At 39.9% G+C, this 21759-nt stretch overlaps 1 protein-coding gene across 1 annotated transcript in view; it reads left to right on the top strand.

Annotated features, from left to right (window-relative positions):
- KIN (Kin17 DNA and RNA binding protein) overlaps positions 1-21759 on the top strand; it is a 96600-nt gene that overhangs the window by 17616 nt on the left and 57225 nt on the right. Inside the window, exons 7-8 of the mRNA XM_053716431.1 lie at positions 11421-11475; positions 13302-13428. Of these exons, the coding sequence (XP_053572406.1) occupies positions 11421-11475; positions 13302-13428 (182 nt within the window). The remainder of the gene's footprint in view (positions 1-11420; positions 11476-13301; positions 13429-21759) is intronic.

Genomic DNA, 21759 nt, shown 5'->3' with positions numbered 1-21759 from the left:
TTAAGCAACTTTCTAATTTACTTCTATTATCAGTTTTTCATTGTTTTCTTGCTATTTTTATTTGAAAAAGGCATCTAAGCTTTTGTTGTTCAGAACTCTAGACAGCACTTTTTTATTGGTGGATGAATTTATCCACCTATCAGCAAGGACAACCCAGGTTGTTCACCAAAAATGGGCCGGCATCTAAACTTACAACCTTGCATTTCAAATAAAGATACCAAGAGAATGAAGACAATTTGATAATAGGAGTGAATTAGAAAGTTGCTTAAAATTTCATGATCTATCTGAATCACGAAAGAATAAATTTGGGTTCAGTGTCCCTTTAAGCGCTTTTGTATGTTTTGTTTATTACTACAGGTCTGTGCTAAAGAGGCACCCAGCAAATTGTGCTAATGTTCTGTGCCTGAAGAATATGAAAGTCAAGAAGACCCAAGCTGTAGAATTACTGCATCTGTCTCAATCCAGTACTTATTGAAGGGTGATTGCTTGGTAGTAAAGGGATATATTGGGCACTCTCAGTCCTCTGTCATATAGAACTATAAAAGGAGGATTTTGCTTTTCTATGCTTAACTGTATATGATGGCATTGATAGTTTCTTTCATGTAATTGGCAAGCGTCCATGAGCTAGTGACGTATGGGATATACAATCCTACCAGGAGGGGCAAAGTTTCCCAAACCTCAAAATGCCTATAAATACACCCCTCACCACACCCACAATTCAGTTTTACAAACTTTGCCTCCTATGGAGGTGGTGAAGTAAGTTTGTGCTAAGATTTCTACGTTGATATGCGCTTCTCAGCTTTTTTGAAGCCTGTTTCCTCTCAGAGTACAGTGAATGTCAGAGGGATGTGAAGGGAGTATCACCTATTGAATGCAATGGTTTTCCTTACGGGGATCTATTTCATAGGTTCGCTGTTATCGGTCGTAGAGATTCATCTCCTACCTCACTTTTCAGATCGACAATATACTCTCATATTCCATTAGCTCTACTGATAACTGTTTCAGTACTGGTTTGGCTATCTGCTAATGTGGATGGGTGTCTTAAGGTAAGTATGTTTTCATTACTTAAGACACTCTCAGCTATGGTTTGGCACTTTATGTATTTATATAAAGTTTTAATGTTATAATATGTTTTGTACTTAGTCTGCCAAAGGAAATATACTGAAACCTGAATCATGGCAAATATGTCAGTTTCATATATGGGAAATGCATTTTTTAGTTATTTATTTCTTACCTGGGGTGTAGTCTTTTTTTCAATTGACTGTCATTTTTCAAATTTGCGGGCAGAATTAGGCTTGCGAGGGTGCAAAATGCTAAAGTTTATTGCGTCATTCTTGGCGCGAGATTTTATTGGCGCAAAGTTACGTTAGTTGATGCAAATTCGTCATTTCCGGCGTCATAGTTGACGCCGGGTCCTTTCACAAGGTTGTGTCATCCTATGACGCAAGTGTGTCGTTTCCGGACGTTTTTGGCGCCAAAAAATATTTTTCTATTTGTTCTGCGTCATACTTGGCGCCAAATATTTTCATTATTTTAGACCCCATTCCTATTTGCCTCCTGCCTTTTTCTATGTCAGAGGGTTATTCTGTTTGCATTTTTTCCCATTCCTGAAACTGCCATATAAGGAAATTGATAATTTTGCTTTATATGTTGTTTTTTTTTCTCTTACATTTGCAAGATGTCTCAATCTGATCCTGTCTCATAATTCACTGTTGGATCCCTGCTGCCTGATAACAGTTCTACCAAAGCTAAGTGCATTTGTTGTAAACTTGTGGAGATTATACCTCCAGCTGTGGTTTGGACTAGTTGTCATGATAAACGTTTACATGCAGAAAATGTATCCATCAGTAGTAGTTCATTACCTGTTGCTGTTCTTTCAACATCTAATGCACAAGATATACCTGTAAATTTTAAATAATTTCTGATTCTATTCAGAAGGCTTTGTCTGCCATTCCGCCTTCTAATAAACGTAAAAGGTCTTTTAAAACTTCTCATAAGGTTGATGAAATTTCAAATGACCAGCAACATACTGAATTATCCTTCTCTGATGAGGATCTATCTGATTCAGAAGATCCTGCCTCAGATATTGACACTGATAAATCCTCTTATTTAAATTGGAGTATATTTGTTCTTTGTTAAAAGAAGTGTTGATTACATTGGATATGGAGGAAACTAGTCCTCTTGATATTAAAACTAGTAAACGTTTAAATTCTGTTTATAAACCTCCTGTGGTTATTCCAGAGGTTTTTCCAGTTCCTGATGCTATTTCTGATATGATTTCAAAGGAATGGAATAAGCCTGGTGGTACTTTTTATTCATTCTTCAAGGTTTAAAAAATTGTATCCTTTGCCAGAAGTTAGATTGGAGTTTTGGGAAAAGATCCCCAAAGTTGATGGGGCTATCTCTACTCTTGCTAAACGTACTACTATTCCTACGGAAGATAGTACTACTTTTAAGATCCTTTAGATAGGAAACTTGAATCTTATCTAAGGAAAGCTTATTTATATTCAGGTCATCTTCTTAGGCCTGCAATTTCTTTGGCTGATGTTGCGGCTGCTTCAACTTTTTGGTTGGATACTTTAGCGCAACAAGTATCGGATCATGATTTGTCTAGCATTGTTAAGTTGATTTAACATGCTAATAATTTCATTTGTGATGCCATTTTTGATATTATCAAAATTGATGTTAAATCTATGTCTTTAGCTAGAAGAGCTTTGTGGCTCAAATCTTGTAATGCTGATATGACTTCTAAGTCCAGATTGCTATCTCTTTCTTTCCAAGGTAATAAAATATTTGGTTCTCAGTTGGATTCAATAATTTCAACTGTTAATGGGGGGATAAAAAACCTAAGGTCAAATCTAAAGCTTTTAACCGTTTCCATTCCTTTCGACAAAATAAGGAACAGAAACCTAATCCTTCCCCCAAGGAATCTGTTTCCAATTGGAAGCCTTCTTCAAATTGGAATAAATCCAAGCCATTTAAGAGATCAAAACCAGCCCCCAAGTCCGCATGAAGGTGCGGCCCTCATTCCAGCCCAGCTGGTAGGGGGCAGATGAAAATTTTTCAAAGATGTTTGGATCAATTCGGTCCAAAATCATTGGATTCAGAGTATTGTCTCTCAGGGGTACTTTCAGGGTTTTTTCCCTGTTGTGTTTGACATGTGCTGCTGGCAGCCATTTTACTCACCTCTCTTCCTGACTATGGTGCATTGTGGGGGATGCTGCTCAATTCCTGCACTTCCTTTTATGGCCAGACTGGTGTGCATCATCCATGTGAGACAGGATGCAGTCTCAGAATTGTCATCACTTATTATTTAAAGGGCCTCTGTTCAGTATGCTTTGCCTTTGCGTTGTCTCAGACCTGTTTGTGAGAGTTCCTGTGTACTTCTATCCATGATCTCTTTATCTCCCACTCTCTTAACCTTCTGGCTCTTACAGAAACCTGGCTCTCTACTTCAGACACAGCATCCACTGCTGCACTGTCACATGGGGGTCTCCATTTCAGCCACACTCCTAGGTCTGGCAATAGACAAGGAGGTGGTGTCTGTATTTTACTTTCCTCTCGTTGCACCTTCCAACAAATACAGCCCTTCTCTTCACTCACATTTTCTTCATTTGAAGCACACATGATTCGGTTATTCTCTCCCCTCTCTATACGTGTTGCAGTCATATACCGCCCCCCTGGCTCCCCAACTCAATTTTTAGATCACTTTGCTGCCTGGCTTCCTTATTTCCTTTCCTCAGACACCCCTGCCCTCATTCTTGGCGACTTCAACATCCCCCTTAACAATCCCACTGCCTCATCTGCTAAACAACTTCTGCAACTCACTTCCTCTTTCGGTCTCTCACAATGGACTGATTCTCCCACTCACAAAGACGGTCACTCCCTTGACCTGATCTTTAGCTATCGATGCACTCTCTCAAACTTCTCAAACTCCCCTTTTCCTCTTTCTGACCACCATCTCCTTACCTGCAACATATCATCCCTTCCTACAACTCTACCACCTTCTACTCCTCACACCAAACTTCACAGAAGCATTAGGTCTTTAGATCAGCAACAACTTGCTAATTCCCTTCAACCGCTCCTCTCATCCTTCTCCTCCTTTTCCTGCCCTGAACAATCTATCTGCCACTATAATTCCACCCTTATATCCATCCTTGACAATCTCGCCCCTCTTACCACTGCTAGGAAATCACACTCTCATCCCCAGCCCTGGCATACTCATCTGACACGGTACCTACGCAGATGTTCCCGTACTGCTGAACGGCATTGGAGAAAATCACGGAGTTCAGCTGATTTTCTTCATTACAAATTCATCTTGAACTCCTACTACTCTGCCCTTAATCTCCACAAGCAACACTACTTCTCTACTCTTATCTCTAATCTTTCATCAAACCCAAAACGTCTGTTCTCCACTTTCAATACTCTCCTCCGCCCTCCCCCACTTCCTAATACAACTTCTCTGTCAGCTCAAGACTTTGCCGGTCACTTCATTAACAAAATTGATTCCATCAGACATGAAATCAGCTCTCAACACAATTCCATTCTCTCCCCCCCTCAAATACTCTCACTCAACCACAACCCTCATAACCTGAAACTTAGTTCATTCTCCCCTGTTACTGAGGACGAAGTTTCAGCACTTATACTGCGCTCTCACCTCACTACCTGTCCCCTTGACCCTATCCCCTCACAGCTGCTCCCCTCTCTCTCTGCTACCCTTACCCCAATACTAACACACATTTTCAACCTCTCCCTCAGCACTGGTACATTTCCCTCATCAATGAAACATGCATTGGTCACACCTATCCTCAAAAAACCTTCCCTTGATCCTACCTCCCCATCCAACTACCGCCCAATTTCCCTCCTCCCTCTTGCTTCAAAGCTTCTCGAAAAACTAGTATATGCACGCCTATCCCATTTCCTTACGTTAAACTCCCTTCTTGACCCGCTGCAATCTGGATTTCGTCCCTATCACTCCACAGAGACAGCTATTGTTAAGGTCACCAACGACCTACTTACAGCTAAATCAAAAGGCCACTTCTCTCTGCTTATCCTCCTTGATCTGTCCGCAGCCTTTGACACTGTCGACCACCCTCTTTTGCTCCAAACCCTCCAATCCTTCGGTATCTGTGACACAGCCCTTTCGTGGCTCTCCTCCTACCTGTCAAACCGTACCTTCAGTGTAGCCTTCTCTGGGGCCTCCTCTGCCCCGTCACCACTTTCTGTCGGAGTACCGCAAGGCTCTGTCCTCGGCCCCCTTCTCTTCTCAATCTATACTTCATCACTAGGTTCCCTTATTAAGTCCCACGGTTTCCAATATCATTTGTATGCCGATGACACCCAAATCTACTTCTCTGCACCAGAACTATCTCCTTCCTTGCTAACCCGTATCACTAACTGTCTTTCTCACATCTCTTCCTGGATGTCCTCTCAGTACCTCAAGCTAAATCTCTCCAAAACTGAACTCCTCATTTTCCCCCCTTCTTCCAAAATCTCCACCCCCAATATCTCTATAACTGTCGACAACTCCATCATTACCCCTACCCCGCATGCCCGATGTCTCGGGGTCACATTTGACTCAGATCTTTCCTTCACTCCTCACATTCAGTCCTTGGCTACAGCCTGCCGCTTCCACCTTAAAAACATCTCTAAAATTAGACACTTCCTTACACAAGACACAACTAAGATTTTAATCCACTCTCTCATTCTTTCCCGCCTTGATTATTGCAACTCTGTCCTCTCTGGTCTCCCCACCTGCTGCCTAGCTCCTTTACAATCCATAATGAATGCCTCTGCCAGACTCATCTTCCTTACACGTCGCTCTTCATCTGCTGCGCCTCTCTGCCATTCCCTTCACTGGCTTCCTCTTGCCTCTAGGATCAAACACAAAACTCTCACTCTTACATACAAAGCCCTCAACTGCACTGCTCCCCCCTACATCTCAGACCTTGTCTCCAGATACTCTCCCTCCCGTCCCCTTCGCTCTGCTCATGACCTCCTACTCTCCTCCTCTCTTGTCACCTCATCACACTCCCGTTTACAGGACTTCTCCAGACTGGCTCCCATCTTGTGGAACTCTCTGCCTCGCTCCACAAGACTCTCTTCTAGTTTTAAAAGCTTCAAGTGCTCCTTAAAGACTCTACTGTTCAGGGACGCATATAACCTACGCTAACCTTTCCTAATACCAGTTCCTCTCCTCCACTGCAATCCCCTGAACCCTCTTAGCATGTAAGCCTAAAAGTCCAGCTGTTTGTAGATCGCCTTCTTAAGAGCTGACTACAACAGTGCAACTCTTGGCAGGGCCCTCTACCCTATAATTGTTTTGTTGTACTCCCCCCTTTGTTTATAGCGCTGCGGAATCTGTTGGCGCTCTACAAATAACCGATAATAATAATAATAATATTACCTGGCTGTCTGACATCCTTCCTGATTCCTGATCCCTGGCTTGTTCCTGACTCTGCTGTTTTCCTTGTTCCTGATTCCGGCTCGTCTGACTATTCGCTTTGGCTCCTGACTCGGATCGTGTGACTACGAGCTCTGGTTTTGATTCCTGGCTTGTTATTTGACTTGTGGAATTTTTATTATTTTTTGCTATTCATAAAGGTGTGATTATTTTTGCACTTCTCGTCTCAGTCTGATTCCTGGCACCCTGACAGGTACAGAATAGGATTCAGAGTAAGACCGCCTGTGAGAAGATTTTTTTTTCTCTCACGCATTCCGGTAAACCCAGTAAAGGCTCAGGCTTTTCTGAAGTGTGTTTCAGACCTGGAGTTTTCAGGGGTAATCATTCCAGTTCCGTTTCAGGAACAGGGTCTGAGGTTTTATTCAAATCTGTTCATTGTCCCAAAGAGAAAATGCATTCAGACCAGCTTTAGATCTAAAGATTTTGAATCGATATGCAAGAGTACCAACTTTCAAAATGGTGACTATAAGGACTATTCTGCCTTTTGTTCAGCAAATGCATTATATATCCACAATAGACTTACAGGATGCATATCTTCAGATTCATCAAGATCACTATCAGTTCCTGAGATTCTCTTTTCTAGACAAGCATTACCAATTTGTTGCTCTTCCTTTTGGCCTAGCGACAGCTCCAAGAATCTTTTCAAAGGTTCTAGGTGCCCTACTCTCTGTAATCGGAGAGCGGGGTATTGCGATATTTCCTTATTTGGACGATATCTTGGTACTCGCTCAGTATTTACGTTCCCAGGGGCACGCAAAAAACCTGTTGCTTGGTGTCTGTTATCCCTGTCTTCCATATGTTCCCTTCCTGTGGCCTTATCTATTTTGGCCCATGTCTGACTGACTGTTATATTTGGAGGCTGGGTCAATTTTAGTACAGCCTTTTGCCTCTCTTCTCCTGGTTTACACAACAAGCTAAACTTTCAATAGTTTCATATTTTCTTTCACCCAGATAGAAAGTATTCATACAGTACGCCTAGACAAATATTAGATTCATGTTGTTAGCAAATCCCCAAGATTTTTTAAAATAACGCTCATTTATTTCTGATCAGCTATTTTACTAATACTATTAATCTTATAATACAGTATAATCCCTACATATCTTCTTTGCAAAGCAGTTTTCATTTTTTGTGTTAAGATTCGCATAAATGGTTTGAGACTGTAGCTTATATTGACCCCAAATTGTTTCTTGATATTTATTTTTAAAACAGATTACGAGTTTTGCTTTGGAGGCTGTGCGGTGCTAACGAGCAGTTTCCCCTCACCGCTCACTTACCTGCAGCGCTGGTATTATGAGTTTTCAGAAACCCATTGTTAAAAGGCAAGAAGTGAGCGTTGAGCAAAATTTTGCTCATTACCGCACTCCAATTCCAGTGCTGCTTAAGTCAGCAGTGAGCTGGTCGTACGTGCATGATTTCCCCATAGGAATCAACTGGGAGAGCCGGCTGAGAAAAAGTCTTAACACCTGCCAAAAAGCAGAGTAAAGCTCCTTAACGCAGCCCCATTGATTCCTATGGGGAAATAAAATTTATGTCTACACCTAACACCCTAACATGAACCCAGAGTCTAAACACCCCTAATCTTACACTTATTAACCCTAATCTGCCACCCCCGACATCGCCGCCACCTACATTATATGTATTAACCCCTAATCTGCTGCCCCCAACATCGCCGACACCTACATACTATTTATTAACCCCTATTCTGCCACCCCCTATATTCTCTCCGCCACTATATTAAATTTATTAACCCCTAAACCTAAGTCTAACCCTAACACCCCCTAACTTAAATATAATTAATATAAATATTACTATCATTAAAGGGACACTGAACCCAATTTTTTTCTTTCATGATTCAGATAGAGCATGCAATTTGAAACAACTTTCTAATTTACTCCTATTATAAAATTTTCTTCGTTCTCTTGCTTTCTTTATTTGAAAAAGAAGGCATCTAAGCTATTTTTTTGGTTCATAAAATGGAAAGCACTTGTTTATTGGTGGGTGAATTTACCCACCAATCAGCAAGAACAACACAGTGTGTTCACCAAAAATGGGCCGGCATCTAAACTTACATTCTTGCATTTCAAATAAAGATACCAAGAGAATGAAAAGAATTTGATAATAGGAGTAAATTAGAAAGTTTTTTAAACTTGCATGTGCTATCTGAATCACGATAGAAAAAATTTGCGTACAGTGTCCCTTTAACTAAATTATTCCTATTTAAAACTAAATACGTATAAAATAAACCCTAAGCTAGCTACACTATAACTAATAGTTACATTGTAGCTATCTTAGGGTTTATTTTTATTTTACTGGCAAGTTTGTATGTATTTTAACTAGGTAGAATAGTTACTAAATAGTTACTAACTATTTAATAACTACCTAGCTAAAATAAATACAAAAGTACCTGTAAAATAAAACCTAACCTAAGTTACACGAACACCTAACATTACACTATAATTAAATAAATTAACTAAATTAAATACAATTACATAAATTAAATTCGCTAAAGTACAAAAAAATCAAACACTAAATTACAGAAAATAATAAACAAATTACAGATATTTAAACTAATTACACCTAATCTAATAGCCCTATTAAAATAAAAAAAGCCCCTCCCAAAAAATAAATAAAAACCTAGCCTAAACTACCAATAGCCCTTAAAAGGGCCTTTTGCGGGGCATTGCCCCAAATTAATCAGCTCTTTTACATTTAAAAAAAAATACAAACAACCCCCCCAACAGTAAAACCCACCACCCACACAACCAACCCCCCAAATAAAATACTATCTAAAAAAAACCTAAGCTCCCAATTGCCCTGAAAAGAGCATTTTGATAGGCATTGCCCTTTAAAGGGCAGTTAGCTCTTTTGCAGCCCAAAGTCCCTAACCTAAAAATAAAACCCACCCAATACACCCTTAAAAAAAACCTAACACTATAACCCCATGAAGATCAACTTACCGGGAGAAGTCTTCATCCAAGCCGGGCCGAAGTCCTCAACGAAGCCGGGAGAAGTCTTCATCCAAGCCGGGCGAAGTGGTCCTCCAGACGGACAGAAGTCTTCATCCATTCCGCGCAGAGCAGGTCCATCTTCAAGACATCCGATGCGGAGCATCCTCTTCATCTGACGACTAAAACTGAATGAAGGTACCTTTTAAGTGACGTCATCCAAGATGGCGTCCCTTAGATTCTGATTGGCTGATGGAATTCTATCAGCCAATCGGAATTAAGGTAGAAAAAATCCTATTGGCTGATTGCATCAGCCAATAGGATTTTTTCTACCTTGATTCCGATTTAGGTAATTTATTGAATTGTAGTGTTAGTGTAACTTAGTGTAACTTAGGTTAGGTTTTATTTTACAGGTAAACTTGTATTTATTTTAGCTAGGTAGTTAGTAAATATTTAATAACTATTTAATAACTATTCTACCTAGTTAAAATAAATACAAACTTGCCTGTAAAATAAAAATAAACCCTAAGATAGCTACAATGTACGGTAACTATTAGTTATATTGTAGCTATCTTAGGGTTTATTTTACAGGTAAGTATTTAGTTTTCAATAGGAATAATTTAGTTAATGATAGTAATATTTATTTAGATTTATTGTAATTATATTTAAGTTAGGGAGGGGTTAGGGTTAGACTTAGGTTTAGGGGTTAATAATTTTAATATAGTGGCGGCGACGTTGGGGGCGGCAGATTAGGGGTTAATACATATAATGTAGGTGAGGGCGGTGCCCGGAGCTGCAGATTAGGGGTTAATAAATATAATGTAGGTGGCGGCGATGTTTGGGGCAGCAGATTAGGGGTATATAAATATAATGTAGGTGGCGGCACTGTCTGGAGCGGCAGATTAGGGGTTAATCATTTTATTATAGTGTTTGAGATGTGGGAGGGCCTCGGTTTAGGGGTTAATAGGTAGTTTATGGGTGTTAGTGTACTTTTTTAGCACTTTAGTTATGAGTTTTATGTTACGGCGTTGTACCATAAAACTCATAACTACTGACTTAAAAAATGCGTTGGGACTCTTTATCAGCGCTATGGAAGTCCCATAGTAAAAAGAATTTACGAAGTTTACGTAAGTCGTTTTGCGGTAAGGCCAAAGAAACCTTCAAGACTCGTAATAGCAGCGGGTGTAAAAAAGCTGCGTTAGGACCTCTTAACGCTGCTTTTTTACCATAACGCACAACTCGTAATCTAGCCGAATGTTTGTAATATTTCTATATATTTATAAGTCTACTATATTCATAGATCTACTAAAAAAACAAACAAAAAAACCCCCATTTATTTTGTTGAGGATATGTTGGATTTTTTTGTCATCTTTTCTCTTTGTTTTGTGGGCTGTTTTTTTGTTAAAATAAGAAAGCGAAAGGCATAACACTAGTTTGTTTTTCTAATCTGGCTATTAAATATATCTAAAAAAAGTAAAATAAAACCTCAGTTGATTCAAAATATTGCAACCTCGGTTAGATCATCCATTTGAAAGTTCAATGATAACGATAACTTTTTTTGTTTTCTGCAGTTTAAAGGGACATGAAACCCAAAAGTTCTTTCATGATTCAGATAGAGATTACAATTTGAAAAAAAAGTTTCCACTTTGTTTCATTCTCATGTTATTCTTTGTTAAAGAGATACTTAGGGTGCACATCTGGAGAACTACATGACAGGAAATAGTGCTCTTGCAAATGTAAAAGATTGTTGCAAAACTGCTGCCATATAGTTCTGCAGACACGTGCACACTCCTGAGCTTACAGCCCTGCTTTTCTACAAAGGATAACAACGCAAAGGAAATCTGATAATAGAAGTAAATTGGAAAGTTGTTTAAAATTGCATGTTCTGTCTGAATCATAAAAGAAACTTTTTTGTTGTTGTGGTTTTTATGTCCCTTTAATTATATTGTAACTTTTTTGTTTTGGTTTTTAATAAAAAGTTAAGTAATTCCCTTTCTTTTTATCTTTTAAGTTGCTTTCAATTTGAGCAAAGGTGCGAGTACTTCTGGAGTAACGTCTAAGCCAAGGTGAGTTCTTCTAAAAAGAAATAGAAATATAGCTGCAAGCAGCAATAGAGGTGGCCAGCGCATTATTTTTGCAATGCCATATAAGTAGTTATGTCACAAAATAAAGCTGTATAACAACCGTTTACAGTTCTAACATAAGCATTTGGAAAAAAAAAACACATTTTCGAAATGTTTGCGTTTTTTAAAATGGCTGCCACACCATATGACCTATACTTTCAACATGAACAAATGTAACTCTAGGGGACAATATATGGTTATACAGCAAATTTCACAGTTTTAACATAAGCGGTTGGAAAGAAAACACAGTTTCAAAATTTGTGCGTAAACCAATATAGCTGCCACAACCTGTGACTAATTCCTTCAACATGAACAACTGTGACTCTATAAGACTGTACAGCAAATTTCACAGTTCTTACATAAGCGGTTGCAGAGAAAATAGACTTTCGAAATTTTTGCGTAAACCAAGATAGCTGCCCGATCGTAAGGTATACAGCCTCTATATTATGCACAATAGTGCTCACTATAGATGTCAATAAACATGGCAAAAATAAAGCATTTTTGTAAAACGGTTTTTGTTTTATTATGAATTTAAATATGTCGTTAAGCAATTTTGAACAATTCAAAATGGCTGCCAAACCACATGACGTATCAACTTCTCTTGAACAAATCTGAATGTTAGTCATAATATAACTCTATAAACAAAATTTCAAGTCTGTCCCATAAGCGGTTTCAGATAAGAAGATTTTTATAGTTTTTAAAAATGGAGCATACGAAACAAAATGGCCGCCAAGCTTTGCAATGTATGGCTTTCAAATTGCACATACTAATGCTCACTATAGACCTCTACAATCTGCAGAAGTTTCATGAAAATTTGCAAATGTTTTATTTCACGGCGATTGCGCAATGCAAATTTTAACTGCAATATTGTCTTTAAGGGTTATGACTATGTGTAATCATGTGTCTATTACACTGTAATATTGTTAAATATTGTAAAACTAATGTATAAAGTGCAAAATTACGCAATTAAATGGCGATAAAAAGGTTAATGTCTCACAGCAGCCATGTTGATTATGGAAAAATCGCAGTTTGAACAAACTTGGTAGAGGACCTTGCAAGGAGCATATGTGCAAAATTGCGCTTTATTGCACTAAGCGGTTTAGGAGAAGAAGTTGTAACATAAGCAGTTCCAGAGCTAAAGATTTTTAAGCGTTTGTCAAAATTTGTCGCAAAAAGCAATATGGCTGCCAGAGCATGTGACCTATGAGTTAAATTTTGCATGAGATGTAGCACAGCAATAGGCTGTACCAGCATACCTGATTTTAAGAGCTTTGCAAAAACAGTTAAGCAGTTATGGGCAATTGAATACAAACCTTGGCGGAATAAAAATAATAATAATAATAATCCGAACAATAACAATAGGTTGACCTGCAACTTTGTTGCTGGCCACCTAATTAAACAAATATCTGATCAGTGTAAAAAAAACGTTCCTGATTACAATAAAGCACCCATTACCGTTCCTTCTGGATTATCAGAATGCAGTTTTACTTCTTATGTGGGTGAATTCAGCCTCACAAAGGAAGCTTCTCTGAGTTTGCTTTATAGAGCTTGTTTATGGTTTTTTTTTTATCCTTTTGTATTTCTAACCTCATAGCACTATAAAGGTGTGTGTCTCTATCCCTTTAAACGCAAGGCCCTTGTGCACATCTTTATCATAATTTACTGTGTTATGCCATATAATAATCATTATGTTTTACATCAATAAGATTCACACAACTATAAGTAAAAGTTATATAGTTAGCACATTCCCTGATCTGTTTTTCTTCTAGTTCACTTGTCTCCAATGTCCTCAAAGCATCAGCAACAGCGGGGTCCGTGAAACGGAAAGACCCCAGCCAGAGCACAAGCCAGGGGAAGGAGAAGAAGAAGAAATCTGCTCTGGATGAGATAATGGAGGTTGGTCTTGCTTGTGATTCTAGTGTTACAGCAGACATAAAGGGTTTGACCGTGGGTATAAGTCCCAGTGAATGTGACCGCATGTTGTTTTTACAGTGGGTTTTCAGTGTATTTAATATGCAGCTCTCATTATCTACACGTTTTGATTCGATGTGTCAATTATTTCTTGGATCTATCCATCTAGAAACTTCCCACAATCCTTTGCATAACTGAAATATCCTGTGCACTCACATGAACATATCATGGTTGTTGATTCACTGTAAAAAGCCTTTACAGCTTGTGTATTTTTCAAATCTCTGTGCAAATCCGGCGCACTATTGTAAAAAGTAAATCATAATGAGGAGATGTGGCAATTCACTGTTTACCTGAGTGTTCTGGATGAAAGTGCGTAATGTGTCTATATAACCCATTTGTGATCATTGTGATAACTGAACCTCAGAATCAGTAAGCTTTTCATTGGCTAGACCATTGTTTCTCAACCGTGGTCCTCAAGTACCCCCAACAGGTCAGGTTTTCATTACAGCTGAACCAGTGCACAGGGGAAATAATATTGGGTGAGAGCAGGTTAGTAACCATGGTGTTACTGATCAGCTGATTACTTCACTCATGCACTGGTTCAGCTATAATGAAAACCTGGCCCATTGGGGGTACGTGAGGACCGCAGTTGAGAAACACTGGGCTAGATCACCCACTGTCCAGAAAAAAGAAACATTGGGGCGACTGGAAAAGCCTGCAAGGCTTATTCAAAGATATTTTTATATATTAAGTCAGCTCTGTTTATAGCTGACACATACAGGATAAAATTAAAGGGATACATAAAAGAAATAACTAAAACTTCACATGTACTGTCCTTTTAAAAGGACATAAAACCCAACCTTTTTCTTTCATGATTCAGATAGAACATACAATTTTAAATGACTATCCAATGTACTTCTTTTATTAAATTCGCGTTGGTATCCTTTTTTGAAGGAGCAGCAGTGCACTACTGGGACCTAACTGAAATGTCTGGTGAGCCAATGACAAGGAACATATATGTGCAGCCACCAATCAGCTGCTAGTTCCCAGTAGTGAATTGCTGTTCCTAAGGCTGCCTAGCTATGTTTTTAACAAAGGATGCAAAGAGAATGAAGCAAATGATATAAGAGAAGTAAATTAAAAGTTGTTAAAAATTGTATGCTCTTTCTGAATCATGGAAGAACATTTTTGGTTTTCATGTCCCTTTTTAAATGTACTTAAAGGGCCATGATACCCAAATGTTGAAACACTTGGAAGTGATGCAGCAGAGCTGTAAAAAGCTGACTACAAAATATCACCTGAACATCTCTATGTAAAAAAGAAAGATATTTCTCCAACATTGGTGTGTCCGGTCCACGGCGTCATCCTTACTTGTGGGATATTCTCTTCCCCAACAGGAAATGGCAAAGAGTCCCAGCAAAGCTGGTCACATGATCCCTCCTAGGCTCCGCCCACCCCAGTCATTCTCTTTGCCGTTGCACAGGCAACATCTCCACGGAGATGGTTAAGAGTTTTTTGGTGTTTAAATGTAGTTTTATTCTTCTATCAAGTGTTTGTTATTTTAAAATAGTGCTGGTATGTACTATTTACTCTGAAACAGAAAAGGATGAAGATTTCTGTTTGTAAGAGGAAGATGATTTTAGCAGACAGTAACTAAAATCGATTGCTGTTTCCACACAGGACTGTTGAGATGAAGTAACTTCAGTTGGGGGAAACAGTTAGCAGACTTTTCTGCTTAAGGTATGACTAGCCATATTTCTAACAAGACTATGTAATGCTGGAAGGCTGTCATTTCCCCTCATGGGGACCAGTAAGCCATTTTCTTAGTCAAACATAAAAGAATAAAGGGCTTCAAAAAGGGCTTAAAAACTGGTAGACATTTTTCTGGGCTAAAACGATTGCTTTACTAGGCATATTATGCAGATTCTAACTAATTATTGGTATTATAATATTGGGGAACGTTTAGAAAAACGTCAGGCACTGTGTTGGACACCTTTTTCAGATGGGGGCTTTTCTAGTTATAGACAGAGCCTCATTCTGGGACTGTATAGGGGTTAAATGTAAAAACGGCTCCGGTTCCGTTAATTTAAGGGTTAAAGCTCTGAAATTTGGTGTGCAATACTTTTAATGCTTTAAGACACTGTAGTGAAATTTTGGTGAATTTTGAACAATTCCTTCATACTTTTTCACATATTCAGTAATAAAGTGTTTTCAGTTTGAAATTTAAAGTGACAGTAACGGTTTTATTTTAAAACGTTTTTTTGTGCTTTGTTGACAAGTTTAAGCCTGTTTAACATGTCTGTACCATCAGATAAGCTATGTTCTATATGTATGAAAGCCAATGTGTCTCCCCATTTAAATTTATGTGATAATTGTGCCATAGTGTCCAAACAAAGTAAGGACAGTAATGCCACAGATAATGATATTGCCCAAGATGATTCCTCAAATGAGGGGAGTAAACATGATACTACATCATCCCCTACTGTGTCTACACCAGTTATGCCCACACAGGAGGCCCCTAGTACATCTAGTGCGCCAATACTTATTACCATGCAACAATTAACGGCTGTAATGGATAACTCCATAGCAAATCTTTTATCCAAAATGCCTACTTATCAGAGAAAGCGTGATTGCTCTGTTTTAAACACTGAAGAGCAAGAGGACGCTGATGATAACTGTTCTGACATACCCTCACACCAATCTCAAGGGGCCATGAGGGAGGTTTTGTCTGATGGAGAAATTTCAGATTCAGGAAAAATTTCTCATCAAGCTGAACCTGATGTTGTGACATTTAAATTTAAATTAGAACATCTCCGCGCACTGCTTAAGGAGGTGTTATCTACTCTGGATGATTGTGACAATTTGGTCATTCCAGAGAAATTATGTAAGATGGACAAGTTCCTAGAGGTTCCGGTACCCCCCCGACGCTTTTCCTATACCCAAGCGGGTGGCGGACATAGTAAATAAAGAGTGGGAAAGGCCCGGCATACCTTTTGTTCCCCCCCCCCTATATTTAAGAAATTATTTCCTATAGTCGACCCCAGAAAGGACTTATGGCAGACAGTCCCCAAGGTCGAGGGGGCGGTTTCTACTCTAAACAAACGCACTACTATTCCTATCGAAGATAGTTGTGCTTTCAAAGATCCTATGGATAAGAAATTAGAGGGTTTGCTTAAAAAGATTTTTGTACAGCAAGGTTACCTTCTACAACCAATTTCATGCATTGTTCCTGTCACTACGGCAGCGTGTTTCTGGTTCGAGGAACTAGAAAAATCGCTCAGTAAAGAATCTTCGTATGAGGAGGTTATGGACAGAGTTCAAGCACTTAAATTGGCTAACTCTTTTGTTTTAGATGCCGCTTTGCAATTAGCTAGATTAGCGGCAAAAAATTCAGGGTTTGCTGTCGTGGCGCGCAGAGCGCTTTGGCTAAAGTCTTGGTCAGCGGATGTGTCTTCCAAGTCAAAATTGCTTAACATTCCTTTCAAAGGTAAAACATTATTTGGACCTGATTTGAAAGATTATTTCAGACATCACTGGGGGAAAGGGCCACGCCCTCCCACAGGATAGGTCTTTTAAGGCTAAAAATAAGCCTAATTTTCGTCCCTTTCGCAGAAACGGACCAGTCTCTAATTCTGTATCCTCTAAGCAAGAGGGTAATACTTCACAACCCAAACCAGCCTGGAAACCAATGCAAGGCTGGAACAAGGGTAAGCAGGCCAAGAAGCCTACCACTGCTACCAAAACAGCATGAAGGGATAGCCCCCGATCCGGGACCGGATCTAGTGGGGGGCAGACTTTCTCTCTTTGCTCAGGCTTGGGCAAGAGATGTTCAGGATCCTTGGGCGCTAGAAATAGTTTCTCAAGGTTATCTCCTGGAATTCAAGGAACTACCCCCAAGGGGAAGGTTCCACAGGTCTCAATTATCTTCAAACCAAATAAAGAGACAGGCATTCTTACATTGTGTAGAAGACCTGTTAAAGATGGGAGTGATACATCCAGTTCCAATAAGAGAACAAGGAATGGGATTTTATTCCAATCTGTTCATAGTTCCCAAAAAAGAGGGAACATTCAGACCAATTTTGGATCTAAAGATCCTAAACAAATTTCTCAGGGTACCATCGTTCAAAATGGAAACTATTCGAACGATCCTACCTACTATCCAGGAAAATCAATTTATGACTACCGTGGATTTAAAGGATGCGTACCTACATATTCCTATCCACAAGGAACATCATCAGTTCCTAAGGTTCGCTTTTCTGGACAAGCATTACCAGTTTGTGGCACTTCCATTCGGATTAGCCACTGCTCCAAGGATTTTCACAAAGGTACTAGGGTCCCTTCTAGCGGTTCTAAGACCAAGGGGCATTGCAGTAGTACCTTACTTGGACGACATCCTGATTCAAGCGTCGTCCCTGTCAAAAGCAAAGGCTCATACGGACATCGTCCTAGCCTTTCTCAGATCTCACGGATGGAAGGTGAACAAAGAAAAAAGTTCTCTGTCCCCGTCAACAAGAGTTCCCTTCTTGGGAACAATAATAGATTCCTTAGAAATGAGGTCAGAAAATCAAAACTTCTAAGCTCTTGTCAAGTACTTCATTCTGTTCCTCGTCCTTCCATAGCGCAGTGCATGGAAGTAATAGGATTGATGGTTGCAACAATGGACATAGTTCCTTTTGCACAAATTCATCTAAGACCATTACAACTGTGCATGCTCAGACAGTGGAATGGGGATTATACAGACTTGTCTCCGACGATTCAAGTAGATCAAAAGACCAGAGATTCACTCCGTTGGTGGCTGACCCTGGACAATCTGTCACAGGGAATGAGCTTCCGCAGACCAGAGTGGGTCATTGTCACGACCGACGCCAGCCTAGTGGGCTGGGGCGCGGTCTGGGAATCCCTGAAAGCTCAGGGTCTATGGTCTCGGGAAGAGTCTCTTCTCCCGATAAACATTCTGGAACTGAGAGCGATATTCAATGCTCTCAGAGCTTGGCCTCAACTAGCAAAGGCCAAATTCATAAGGTTTCAGTCAGACAACATGACGACCGTTGCATATATCAATCATCAGGGGGGAACAAGGAGTTCCCTGGCGATGAAAGAAGTGACCAAGATAATTCAATGGGCGGAGGATCACTCCTGCCACTTGTCTGCGATCCACATCCCAGGAGTGGAAAATTGGGAAGCGGATTTTCTAAGTCGTCAGACATTCCATCCGGGGGAGTGGGAACTCCATCCGGAAATCTTTGCCCAAATAACTCAATTATGGGGCATTCCAGACATGGATCTGATGGCGTCTCGTCAGAACTTCAAGGTTCCTTGCTACGGGTCCAGATCCAGGGATCCCAAGGCGACCCTAGTAGATGCACTAGTAGCACCTTGAACCTTCAACCTAGCTTATGTATTCCCACCGTTTCCTCTCATCCCCAGGCTGGTAGCCAGGATCAATCAGGAGAGGGCCTCGGTGATCTTGATAGCTCCTGCGTGGCCACGCAGGACTTGGTATGCAGACCTGGTGAATATGTCATCGGCTCCACCATGGAAGCTACCTTTGAGACAGGACCTTCTTGTTCAGGGTCCATTCGAACATCCGAATCTGGTTTCCCTCCAACTGATGGCTTGGAGATTGAACGCTTGATTTTATCAAAGCGTGGGTTTTCAGATTCTGTAATAGATACTCTGATTCAGGCTAGAAAGCCTGTAACTAGAAAAATTTACCATAAAATATGGAAAAAATATATCTGTTGGTGTGAATCTAAAGGATTCCCATGGAACAAGATAAAAATTCCTAAGATTCTATCCTTTCTACAAGAAGGTTTGGAGAAAGGATTATCTGCAAGTTCTCTGAAGGGACAGATCTCTGCTTTATCTGTTTTACTTCACAAAAGACTGGCAGCTGTGCCAGATGTTCAAGCATTTGTTCAGGCTCTGGTTAGGATCAAGCCTGTTTACAGACCTTTGACTCCTCCCTGGAGTCTAAATCTAGTTCTTTCAGTTCTTCAAGGGGTTCCGTTTGAACCCTTACATTCCGTAGATATTAAGTTATTATCTTGGAAAGTTTTGTTTTTGGTTGCAATTTCTTCTGCTAGAAGAGTTTCAGAGTTATCTGCTCTGCAGTGTTCTCCGCCCTATCTGGTGTTCCATGCAGATAAGGTGGTTTTGCGTACTAAGCCTGGTTTTCTTCCGAAAGTTGTTTCCAACAAAAATATTAACCAGGAGATAGTTGTACCTTCTTTGTGTCCGAATCCAGTTTCAAAGAAGGAACGTTTGTTACACAATTTGGACGTAGTCCGTGCTCTAAAATTCTATTTAGAGGCTACTAAAGATTTCAGACAAACATCTTCCTTGTTTGTTGTTTATTCTGGTAAAAGGAGAGGTCAAAAAGCGACTTCTACCTATCTTTCCTTTTGGCTTAAAAGCATTATCCGATTGGCTTATGAGACTGCCGGACGGCAGCCTCCTGAAAGAATCACAGCTCACTCCACTAGGGCTGTGGCTTCCACATGGGCCTTCAAGAACGAGGCTTCTGTTGACCAGATATGTAAGGCAGCGACTTGGTCTTCACTGCACACTTTTGCCAAATTTTACAAATTTGATACTTTTGCTTCTTCGGAGGCTATTTTTGGGAGAAAGGTTTTGCAAGCTGTGGTGCCTTCCGTTTAGGTGACCTGATTTGCTCCCTCCCTTCATCCGTGTCCTAAAGCTTTGGTATTGGTTCCCACAAGTAAGGATGACGCCGTGGACCGGACACACCAATGTTGGAGAAAACAGAATTTATGCTTACCTGATAAATTACTTTCTCCAACGGTGTGTCCGGTCCACGGCCCGCCCTGGTTTTTTAATCAGGTCTGATGAATTATTTTCTCTAACTACAGTCACCACGGTATCATATGGTTTCTCCTATATATATTTCCTCCTGTCCGTCGGTCGAATGACTGGGGTGGGCGGAGCCTAGGAGGGATCATGTGACCAGCTTTGCTGGGACTCTTTGCCATTTCCTGTTGGGGAAGAGAATATCCCACAAGTAAGGATGACGCCGTGGACCGGACACACCGTTGGAGAAAGTAATTTATCAGGTAAGCATAAATTCTGTCTTTACCCCAAAATGTCCTAAGTATTTACAACCCTTTGTAAAGGACTTTAAGCAGCAAATCAGTATGTCTGTCCCGGAACAGGCAAGGGAGTGAGCCTCATGCACTCTCATGTTATTTCCCTATTTAGTTTAAGGAGTTTACTATGAAATCTCATGTGAGTTAAGTCAAATTTCATGAGATCACAGTAAAAGAGTTCATGACCTCAGCACTGTTGATGCTGATTGGCTGCTGTTCATTTCTTTATTTTTTTTATTTTTTTTTTTACCTGCAGCTGGGCAGTAACTGAAGTATAACTTTTTACACAGAACTTACTCTGCTGAGCTGAGGAGATTGTGAGGTAAAATATCTTCCTTTTTTTACATAGAGATTCTCAGTTGATATTTTCCTGTCAGCTTTTTACAGTTATACTGCATCAGTTTCAAGTGATTTAGCATATGAGTATTATGTCCCTTTAATTCTGTTGGTATCCTTTGTTGAAAGCATACCTAGAGAGGCTCAGCAGCAGCAATATGTTTGATGGCTACCAACATATGTGTCTTGTCATTGGCTGACCAGATGTGTTCAGCTAGCTCCCAGTAGTGCATTGTTGCTTTTATAGCTGGATATGTGTTTAACTCTTTGGCAATAATTAATTGCTTTAACACATTAGAATATTTTATACTTTTATACCCCCTTTTTAATGGTAATTTCCTGTACCTTTTATTTATATTGTTGACATATTGCTTCAGCATATTCATCCCTGACTTTAAAAGTGAATGTAAATTTTGATGCTAAAGTGGCCGGTTTTTAAAAATAAGATTAAAACAGGAGCACTTTAATTAATCAAAATTTACGTTTCACTCGTGTTGGAGAAAAAAAACCTTACCTTTTAATCTTGACAGCTGCTCCAGCTTCCTCCACCCGTCGCAAAGCCTCTTCCTGGGTCTAAAATGAGGAATCCGGCTTCCTCCAAATACGGCGTTGAATCAGACACTGATTCCCCCGGGGGGGGGGGGGGAAGCCATGATTGGAGGATGACCTATCCATCATTTCTGACATGAGAAATGGCTTGCGACGACCGGAGGAAGCTGGAGCTGCTGTCAAGTTTAAAAGGGAAGTATTTTTTTTCACAACACGAGTGAAATGTAAATTTTGATGAATTAAAGTGCCCCTGATTTTAATCTTATTTTTAAAAACCGGGCACTTTAGCATCAAAATTTACATTCACTTTAAGCAGGATTTAAAT

The sequence above is a fragment of the Bombina bombina genome, chromosome 6 (genome assembly GCF_027579735.1).
Source record: "Bombina bombina isolate aBomBom1 chromosome 6, aBomBom1.pri, whole genome shotgun sequence".
Taxonomy (NCBI): Eukaryota; Metazoa; Chordata; class Amphibia; order Anura; family Bombinatoridae; genus Bombina; species Bombina bombina.
The sequence above is the reverse complement of the archived record's forward strand: the minus strand, read 5'-3'. Positions and strand labels throughout refer to the sequence as shown.